Raw genomic sequence first — 10733 nt, 5'->3', positions numbered from 1 at the left:
TGTCTCCAGCAGCTACCTCCAGCTGCTTAAGGGAGCCATATTTAGTATAAGCTGTGGAAAATGCAAATGCTCTGTTGTACAATGCCATTGCTGTGTATTAGTGGGTGAAGTTTCACACTGGGGCCCGGGATGTGTGTTCTCACAGCTACACAGCTCAAACAGACCACATGCCCCACAGGGGGATGAAAGAGCTAGCGTAGTTTCACACAGCTCTGCTATTACTTCAAGCTTCACAAGAGGAGGATGTAGAGGGAGGAGGAAGGAGAAATAGTGTCTTTAAAGAAATGGAAACGACAACAATGCTGTACATCAGCAGGGCTCAAGTGCAGAGAAACAGACAAACAGCACACCGTTCTGGGGTCATATGTCTTTCTATGTGTTTCCTTCTTAGCCACTCTGAAGCATCCTGGACATCTTTTGGTAATTTATCCCATAAAATTTAAGAGGTAGGTTTTATTTGACAAAAGTTGATCCTCTCTCTCTCCCTGAGAGCTTTATAGAGTCATGCCTCTCTGTGACTGACTCTCAGATAGGTGTTGTCAGCCACAGCCTAGTCAATAGAAGTGCAAGCAGAGTGGAAATATTATCGCCCCAGGCATGCTTTTCCTAGCCCTGCAGTACACCCAGATAATCATGACCCAACACAAAAACGATAAAGATAATCTCCAGCACTGTGAATACTGGGGAGGAACATTAAGGCCAAAAAAACAGCCCATTCCAGAGAGTTAATTAGGGTTTGGATGACTGGCTGCAGAGGGTGTGGATGAGCAATGTGCTGCTCACCGATAAAGATGATTGGCTCTATTTATTGTTGCTTCCTCAACCTTTTTTCTTCCCCGAAAAACCTGTTCTCAGGCTCAGGCAGTTAATGATTGTTGATTGCTGATTGTTTCATTAATCTGATTACTGACCAAACGGTCTGTTATCTCTGTTTGGATACAGGACATTACAGGGAAAAGATGCTTGTTTTCTTGCTGGGGTAATGGTAATTATACATGCCTGTGTTGTACATTTGTGTGCAAAATAGAGAATACTACATATAAAAAAACAAAAATAATTACATTAACAACACTAATTATTTGGGGATCTTTACAGGGTATTCAGCCTTATGAACTAACCCTAGCCCTAACCACAATCACATGTTGACACAGTAGACAGTTGTAAGCAGTGATGGAAGAAGTATTCTTTACTCATGTTAAAGTATTAATACCACAGTGTAAAAATACTGTGTTACAAATAAAAAAGTCCTGTATTCAAAAAGTGCATAAGTAATATCTGCAAAATGTGTCAAAAGTAAAAATTGCATCATATTTAATTTGTTGCTCAAGTGCTTTTTAGATCTAAAATCTAAACCTGCAAAATAACTTGTAACAAATAGAAATACATGTTGTGGAGTAAAAAGTACAGCACAGAAAAACCTCTAAAATATAGTAAAATATAAAATAACATTTAAAGATGCAAGTGAAGAACCTCAAAACTGTACTTAGTGTAAGTAGTACTTAAGTTTAATTACTTGACACTCAGTGCTGACACAGAATCAGACTTTATTTCTTGCAAAAAAATTTAATTTGATCTATACTCCCATATTGTTTTGTCTCGTGGAATGATACTTTAAAAGTACAGAACAGGCGCTGGTCGCACTACACTGTGGATTAAACAAGTAAGATTCTAGGTGATCACATCTCTATGTCATCGTTGAGCACCACGTGCTGTGCAAAGCCAAGTGCATTATAAACAGTCAAAAGAATGAAAAAGTGACATTTTATTAGCTTTGTGAGATGGCTTTAAGAGGCCTAAAATAAAAAGCAACAGATAAAAAATAATTTAAAACTGCACTATATACAATAAATTACACTTTTTGCATCCACGTGGGTACGAGGTTCTGTCTGCAGCCTAAAATTTATGACTATGTGGACTGTACATGAGGACCACATACACCAATCAATGTGTCTAAACATAGCCGTACATGCAGAAATCCCAAATAGTAATAGAACCATATACATGTCTGCTGTCTGTGTCTGGATGCGTTTTTGGATAATATCCAGCCTTTAAATATATATATGGGGTTTAAATGTATTAAAAGTCTTCTCTGTCATGAAGATTCATTCATCCATTATTTATGTTTCTTTCAAGCACACTTTGACATGACCCCTGTTAAATTACAGGACCATGCTTTCGAACCTTGCAGTTCCTTCAGTCAAAAGTCAAATGTACTGTAATTGTCTAAAATATAGAATGCCAGTCAGTCATAACAGAAATCAAAAGAAATAAATGCAAGAGGATGTATTGATCTGCAATTTTTAATAAAAATGTGTTTAAAAAAACACTAACATAAGACCATTAACAAACTAAGTATAAAACCCAGTCATCTCTCCCCTCACATCAAGCATGTTCTTGACATTTAAATCCCCCTGTGGCTAAGAGGGGGTCTGCAGGTCTTTGTCATTACAAGTGATGTTTCTATAGATTCTCCATTGGTACTGCAACTGGCCATCTGAGCTCTGATCAATGGACGGTAATGCTTCTATTATAATCCATGCTTTCGAATTAAGGTTACATTGATCACCAGGCCATCGGTTGCTACAGTGTGGAGCTACATGTGTGACTGGAGGGAAATTTCTGTTTAAAGCAAACAGAAACTCAGAAAGGCAGCAAAAGAGGGTGACTTGAGAGTAATTGGGAAAGAAGTGAGTGAGTGTGTGTGTGTTTCTTTTTCAAACTCAATCTTTAATTTGCAGCTTTTCTCCGAGGTTTTTAAGTATGCATTGTTGCTATCGGTTCAGAGCCTTTGAGAAAATGCATCCTGCATGTCAATCAAAGGTGTGTTGGATTTTAAATACCGCTGAGCTTTGGAGCGCTCAGTGAAGAAATTGCTCCAGGTGTTTTTCGAATTAAACAATATAGCATCAGTGAGCCTGTTTGAGCATCGACATGCATCTAGTTTTCTGGTATGTTCAGGGTCAGATTTGGACATACAGGTATTACAGATCAAGCTGCAGCTCTGACCTGTGGAGGTCCACTTTGCTCTTGATGCCTCTAGCAACAAGTGTTTGCTAAATACTTTATTACATTTCATTACAAACAGCATTGTGCAGGGACAAAATCAAAATCCTCAAGAACAGAATAGCTTTTGTTCTCAAACTATTTTGTGCAAAAGTTCATTAAAGTACTCTTCATTTTTTTTACATGGCTGTGTACGCCATTTCTTTACAACCTGAGACATCGATCAGTTCAGGCATTCACCAATGCATATGTACTGTGTGATAAGTCAAGTAACAGATCACTGATGTCATAATAAAAGAGAGTATGAGATATCTGTTACTATGAAAATATAAAGCAGTAAACACAAGTTAAAAAAAAAAACCTCATTTGTTTGACAGAGCAATAACTCCCATGTGTCAATATTCATCATTACAACTCCAGGTCTGCCTAGATAAATACATGATCCTGTTCGTTGTCTCTTATCATGCTCTGTCAGACAGCCAGTCTTGCTCTGCATCTGCTTCCTTTCTTTCTCTCTCTCTACTCCCTATTCTCTCATTCTGTCTCTCTCTTTCACCTGGAGGCCTGTAATTTATACAGCCACTCAGCTTCCTCTCCTTTTTCAAGGCTGACCAGGGCAAACATGCCTAGAAAATTAGAACATGATGAAGTAGTCAGAAATACAGTGTCAGAAGGAGATGTAAGGAATATATCCGTGAACGTTTCACTTGCAGAATAGATTTGCAGAATGTAGAAGTCACTGTATCCAATAACATGGTTTAAAGTTATCTGCCTTAATTGAGGCCTTTTTCACAGAAGACATTTTGACTTGTCAAGGTAAAGCAGAAGTGTTAATAATAAAATTAATGATAGCTAAAGTCCATTTAGGTGCTTCAATTTCAGGCTCCGGATATTGTTCATACTGGTTGATTCTGATACTGTCATGGCTTACTGGGACCCTTGAATAAAACAGACCCATCTTTAACGTTATTAATAATACATTAACATTAATTTAGTTATTGTATTACTACAATAATGAGTGAACTTTAACTTATCAGTAATACAATAAAATGTCTCATTTGAAAAAGGCCTGTTAGCACAAGGAGTTGCCAAAGAAAGAAATTTTACACAAAGACAATTGAAAACTTAAGTTGAAGGCCCTTCACAGCCTTTGTACACCCACACAGAGGGTGACATTGATTGATCTCCCTTAATCTCCTGTTAATGTTCTTGCCCTTGTTAGAGTGGGACAAATTATCTTTGCTATTTTTATTTGTACTTGGATTTTGGTAACTTCACATAATTACCAGAATAGCTCCACCCAGTTTCAATCTAAGCAGAGGCCTAACCAACTGAAAAGTGGAGACACCTGTGTAGGTGTACAGGAAATTAAAAGCTGTTCTATTTTAATAATGAACAAAAATGATTACAAGTAATGTAAAGGGGGTTATTAGTGATGAACCAACAGATAATTATCACCCGAATTTGAAGTTCCCCTCAGCTCTATCCACCTTTTTAGCATCTATCAGCCTATTGTTTTCATTTCACAGCCTGCAACTTTATTTTTGAATTACTCTCACCACTCTCATCCACCTGGTTTCCAGCAGCCACATGCAACTCTTTTCAGCTAAAAAGCTCTGTTAGACCATTCTAATCTACCTGCTAAGTACTAAACAGACAGAAAAAGTTAGCATCTAGGTAATGGCTAAAGAGCCAGATATTTTTGTCACGGGTTTGTGCATGGAGACCAAAACAGAATAAGAGGAGAGTGCATGTTGGACATGCAGGCATCAGTAAACCATAAACATAACTCCAAATTAATGCTAATGTTCCCCCATGTTTGCTGAATGCATAAATAGGTGACTGTTTGCTAACATATTAGCTATATCAACTAGATAAAGTGATCATTTATAAATGTCGTGTTTTCAGCTTGTCCCACTTCTGAAACATAATAGGTAGTTAATTCCATACATATAACACATTCCAGGTAGGTTCTGATGAGCTAGCTATAGCAGAGTGCACTAGCTATGACATCTGACAGTCTGAAACCACACAAAACTTCTTTAGCTCCTTTAACTTACCTCAAAAAGACAGCCCTAGGTCTCATATTACCACCATTATCTAATAGTCAAGGCACTTAGTCCAACCCTAAATTACATCTTCCTCCCATGCTTGATAGCTGCTCATTTCCACTACTGTCTTTTCCCTTTCTCCTATGTTTCTCTTGCACTCTGCCTTTTTCGGAGGTGACATTACAATGAGGAGCCAGTGATGGCACTCATTGCTTCAGCATTACATCGGACAATTCAGCAAACGCACAGCATCACATGCACCGTGATTTATCACTTATTTCTGCCACAATGCTTGGACCGAATACTCGTATTCTACACCCTTTACTGCCACAACATAGGTCTCACATGCAGGGAGGGGATGTCACAAAAAAAAAAAAAAAAAAATATATATGGTATGGTTATATGAGAAGCAACATTATGCACGAGTGGGCTTTTTTCAAATCTAAAGACACATCCAGTGTATGTGCCCCTGTGCAATATACATGTGTATACAGTCCAGTTGAGTTGGTCTTTATTTCTCGGGCAAAAGTTCAAGGAAAATGCTTTTCTCATACTGCAAATCACTCCCATTTTACAGTGACTTGAGGGTTTTCATTCAGAGTTTAATGCAAGTGAGTGCCTTCGTACAGAGATAATGGCAAAGTTTAATCTGTACATGACATTTCATCTGTAAAAATTAGATTAGCAGGAACCCAGGACCTTTCCTCTGGACCGTACCCCTCCCAATCAACGAGGTACTGACGGCCCCGGCGACGAACAGCCAACAGTTTCTTTACTGAATAGACAGGACCACCATCAATGAACCTGGGCGGAGGGGGTGGGTCGGAGGGAGGAACCAAACGACTGGTCTTGACAGGCTTGATTCGGGAAACATGGAAGGTGGGATGGACCCTCATGGTCCAAGGAAGACGAAGGCGGACAGCAGCAGGGTTGATGATCGCCGAGATCGGGAAAGGGCCCACAAAACCTGGGACCCCCCCGAACTGGCAGGTCTCAAGTGGAGAGCCATACTTTCTGGCCCACGTGGTAGCGAGGAGTCGGTGACGATTAGCGGACCTCTCGTATCCAATATTGGTGCGTAGGAGGGCTGCCCAAGCCTTCCTCCAGGTGAGATGACATCGGCGCACCAGGGCGTGAGCTGAAGGAACAGAGACCTCCCCCTCAAGGTCCTGGAAAAGCGGAGGCTGGTACCCGTAGACACTGGAATGGAGATAGACCAGTAGAAGCCACGGGAAGGGAGTTATGGGCATACTCCACCCAAAGGAGCTGCTGCGACCAACTGGATGGACTTTGGGAGGCGATTCACCGGAGGGCCGTCTCCATCTCCTGATTGTACCTCTCCGTCTGGCCATTGGTTTGGGGATGGAAGCCGGAGGAGAGGCTGACAGATGCCCCAAGCAGCCTGCAGAACTCCTTCCAGAAACGTGAGGCGAACTGGGGACCCCCGTCAGACAAAACATCCTGAGGAAGACCATGGAGCCGAAACACATGAAACAGGACTGCCTCCGCTGTCTCCTTGGCGGAGGGCAGCCTAGGCAGGGCAATAAAGTGAGCCATCTTGGAGAACCGGTCAACGACAGTGAGGATGACCGTCTTGCCCTCTGAGGGAGGCAACCCAGTGACAAAGTCCATGGACACATGAGACCAGGGGCGGTGTGGAACCGGCAAAGGCCTGAGTAGACCAGTAGGGGGGCGTCGGGAGACCTTGCTGCGGGCACAAACAGAACAGGCAGAGACAAAATTCCGGGTATCTTCCCTGAGGGAGGGCCACCAGAAGCGTTGAGTTATAAAACTCAATGTTCTACTCACCCCAGGATGACAGCTAAGAGGAGAGGAGTGCCCCCATTGCAGGACTCGGGAACGGAGCGGGTCTGGAACAAAGAGCTGACCAGGACGACAGCCATCAGGAACTTGGGCCTCCGAAAGGGCGTGCTGGACCTCCTGCTCAATGTCCCAGGTCACCGCTGCGACCACACAGTCAGGGGGCAAAATGGGAGCTGCATCCTGAGGGCGGTCTCCTGCCTCAAACTGCCTTGAAAGGGCATCTGGTTTGACATTACGAGTTCCAGGGCGATAAGACAGGGTGAAGTTAAATCTGTTAAAAAACAACGCCCACCTGGCCTGCCTGGAGTTGAGCCTCTTAGCTCCACGGATGTACTCCAGGTTTTTGTGGTCAGTCCAGACTAGGAGTGGTTGCTCTGCCTCCTCCAACCAATGCCTCCACTCCTCCAATGCAAACTTCACAGCCAGCAGCTCCCGATTCCCCACGTCGTAGCTGTGCTCGGCGGCGGAGAGTTTCCTGGAGAAAAAAGGCACAGGGGTGAACCTTATTGTCCTTGGCAGAGCGTTGCGAGAGAACGGCCCCGACCCCCACATCAGAGGCGTCCACCTCCACGATGAACTGGAGCTTGGAGTCGGGCATCTGCAAAATAGGTGACGAGGAGAACCGGGACAGGAGGGCAAGGAAGGCTGCCTCAGCCTCAGGAGAACTTAGATTTTGAGGAGGTGAGGGCATGCAGAGGCGCTGCGACCTGACTGAAGTTCCGGATGAAACGGCGATAAAAGTTGGCAAAACCCAGAAAGCGTTGGAGCTGTTTCCGGTTGGTGGGGACAGGCTAGTTTAAAACAGCCTTGACCTTTTCTGGGTCCATCTGGATCAGTCCTGGTGAAATCACGAGCCCGAGGAATGACACTGTCTGGTGAAAATCACACTTCTCCGCCTTCACAAATAACTGATGCTGGAGCAGCCGCTGCAGCACCCGACGGACATGACCCACATGTTCCTCTTCGGACTGGGAAAAGATCAGAATGTCATCCAGGTAAACAAACACACAGACATTCAGCATCTCTCTGAGGACATCGTTCACCATTGACTGAAAAACAGCTGGGGCGTTTGTAAGTCCAAATGGCATCACCAAATACTCATAATGACCACTGGGTGTGTTGAACGCGGTTTTCCACTCGTCCCCTTCACGAATACAAACGAGGTGGTAAGCGTTGCGGAGGTCCAGCTTAGTGAAGATGTGGGCCCCTTGAAGCTCAAAGGCAGATGACAGGAGGGGAAGTGGGTAACGCTTCTTCACTGTGATGTCGTTCAGGCCACGATAATCAATACAAGGACAAAGGGTCTCATCCTTTTCCACAAAGAAAAAGCCAGCTCCTGCAGGGGAAGAGGAAGGACGGATGATCCCCGCAGACAGCGCCCCCTGGATGTAGTCATCCATGGCCTCTCTCTCTCAGGACGGGGAGAGAGAGAGTACAGACGACCCTTGGGTGGAGCTGCACCAGGGAGGAGCTCTATGGCACAGTCGTATGGGCGATGTGGTGGCAAAGACGTGGCACGAACCTTATTAAAAACCTCCTTCAGGTCTAGGTAGACTTCAGGCACCCTGGACAGGTCTGGAAACTCAGAAGAGGACTCAGCAGGCGGGGAAACCGACATAGAAGACAAACAGGAAGACTGACAAGTAGGACTCCACTGTAACACTCTCCCAGTAGACCAATTCACGAGAGGGTTGTGTTTACACAGCCAGGGATAACCCAGGATAAGGGGGTATTGAGGAGACTCAATAATAAAAAAATGAAATGGTCTCTTTGTGATTACCTATCAGAGACAGAGGAGGGGTCTGGTCTGTGACCCAGTTGAGCAGGTGACCATCGAGAGCGCTGGCCCAACGTGGCTTCGACAAAGGGTGGAGTTGTAGATTCAGCTGGTGGGCCAGGTTCAGATCCATGAAGTTCTCGTCTGCCCCGGAGTCAATGAAGGCTGTAAGGGCCAGGGAATTCTTTGGAGAAGTGATGAGCTGAACAGGGGTCAAGGAGCGTGCTGGTGTAGAGGCAGTCACAGTGTGGCTCACCAGTAGGCCTCCGGTTACTGGTGAGCCAGGCCTTTTACCGGGCACTGAGCCAGGAAGTGCCCCATTTCCCCACAGTAGAGGCACAGTCCTTCACGTTGGCGGCGCTGGCGTTCCTGTTGGCTCAGACGGGTACGACCAAGCTGCATAGGTTCCTCCTTGGGACTAAAAGGCGCAGATCCAGGGCCTGTAGCTCCTCTGAGCCGCTCTCGTTCCTGCATCCGGTTGTCAATCTTAATAGCAAGTTCCACAAGACCCTCAAAACTTTTAGGAAGATCAACCATGGTAAGTCTGTCCTTTATCTCTTCAGAGAGACTCAGGAAAAAAAAGTGTCTGCAATTGCTTCGTCGTTCCACTGACTCTCCGCAGCCAGAGTGCGAAATCTGATGGCATGATCAAATACACGGCTTTTGCCTTGGTTGAGATTTCCAAGTGCACGGGCTGCCTCACGGCCCGAGACAGGTTGACCAAAAACATGACCCAAAGCAGCAGAAAAAGTAGCTACAGAGTCACAGGTAGATGAATGTCTCTGGCACTCAGCCGTGGCCCACTCACGTGCTCGCCCCGTGAGATTAGTGATCATAAAGGCTACTTTAGAACGCTCAGTGGCAAAGGTAAGAGGCTGCAGTTCAAAAGTTAGCGAGCAAAGATTCAAAAATGAGCAGCACGTTTCAGGAGTGCCATCATACCTTTCAATGGGGGGTGCTCTGGGTTCTGAAAAATGAACTGGAGGATCCCTGGGTATTGGAAGTGGAGCAAGAACAGCTGGGCCTGTTGTAGCAGAAGACATGGAATCCAGACAAGTAACCACGAGTCTGGGCAGCCAGGGCTTGTAGCTGTTCAGACAATGACTGAACTCCCGGTCCCAGGCTGGAAACTGCCCACTCCAAATCGGTGAGACGCTTCCCTTGAGCTCCCAGAGCACGACAAAAATTCTCTCCCTCCGCTGGGTCCGACCTGGCCAGAGAGAGAGAGAGAGAGAAAGAGAGAAAGAGAGAGAAAGAGAGAGAAAGAGAGAGAAAGAGAGAGAAAGAGAGAGAAAGAGAGAGAAAGAGAGAGAAAGAGAGAGAGTCAGGCAGAAGTGCAATGTCCAAAATCCAAATCATTAATCCGAGAGACGTAGCAGAGGGTAACACAAGGGTAGCAAAGACAATCTGGCAAGGCATGAGAAATGAGGCGGGGTTTAAATACACAGGAAACAAGACACAGGTGAAAGACATTAAGGTGGAGACAGTAATCAAAACAGGCGGGAAAAACCAGGAAGTAAAACAAACAGTAAACACAACAGAACCAAGACTTCAAAATAAAACAGGAAATGCCGAGAAAATGAATACAGATCCTGACAAAGACAAGTTAAATCGAATTGGAGCTCTGACAGAAATAGAGACAGACATACAACAGAAAGGAAATGAATGAGACATAGATTTGAGTGAAGCGAAGCAAAAGAGATGTAGACACACAAACAGATTGAGAATGAGATGAAAAGATAATAAGAGGGAATTCTTGCATATAAGAAGCCTGTGCTTTATCAGTTTAAATTAGTCTGAAGTCAGAGATGGCAGGAGAGTCTGTAATCCTTTCTCCCACAGGCCTTGAATCACCTGCAATCCACAAAGTCACCGTCCATCCCACAGGAAAACACTCATTACAGTCTGCCATTACGTTTGACTGCATCTCGCTATATAACCTTGAAACACTGTTCACTCAGCCAAAAACACTTCAGTCCAGTGGGAGAGCTGGGTCAATTGAGACAATGTCGAGTAACTCCTTTCTCCCAAAGGTACTGCAATTGACATGTTTTTTTGCTTTTTTTTTCCCGTTTTTT

General features: G+C 44.5%; 1 protein-coding gene across 1 annotated transcript; it reads right to left on the bottom strand.

Annotated features, from left to right (window-relative positions):
* Positions 1-5635: 5635 nt before the first annotated feature.
* On the bottom strand, positions 5636-9973 carry LOC120788552. The gene is made up of 2 exons (XM_040124396.1): positions 8930-9973; positions 5636-5948 (listed from the first exon to the last, which is right to left on the bottom strand). The coding sequence occupies exons 1-2, from the start codon at positions 9190-9192 to the stop codon at positions 5699-5701; spliced, it is 513 nt and encodes a 170-aa protein (XP_039980330.1). The 5' UTR covers positions 9193-9973; the 3' UTR covers positions 5636-5698.
* Between the last annotated feature and the right edge of the window lie 760 nt (positions 9974-10733).

The sequence above is a fragment of the Xiphias gladius genome, chromosome 4 (genome assembly GCF_016859285.1).
Source record: "Xiphias gladius isolate SHS-SW01 ecotype Sanya breed wild chromosome 4, ASM1685928v1, whole genome shotgun sequence".
Taxonomy (NCBI): domain Eukaryota; kingdom Metazoa; phylum Chordata; class Actinopteri; order Istiophoriformes; family Xiphiidae; genus Xiphias; species Xiphias gladius.
Note: the sequence above shows the minus strand (reverse complement) of the source record. Positions and strands in the feature narration are given on the sequence as shown.

What these genes read in the sequence shown, in the direction of transcription:
- LOC120788552 (XM_040124396.1), bottom strand. Translation starts at nt 9,192, where the DNA reads ATGGTTGATCTTCCTAAAAGTTTTGAGGGTCTTGTGGAACTTGCTATT. An exon ending in GTAAAAGGCCTGGCTCACCA is followed by an intron (nt 5,949 to 8,929) that starts GTAACCGGAGGC and finishes TCCTTGGACCAT; the next exon opens with GAGGGTCCATCCCACCTTCC.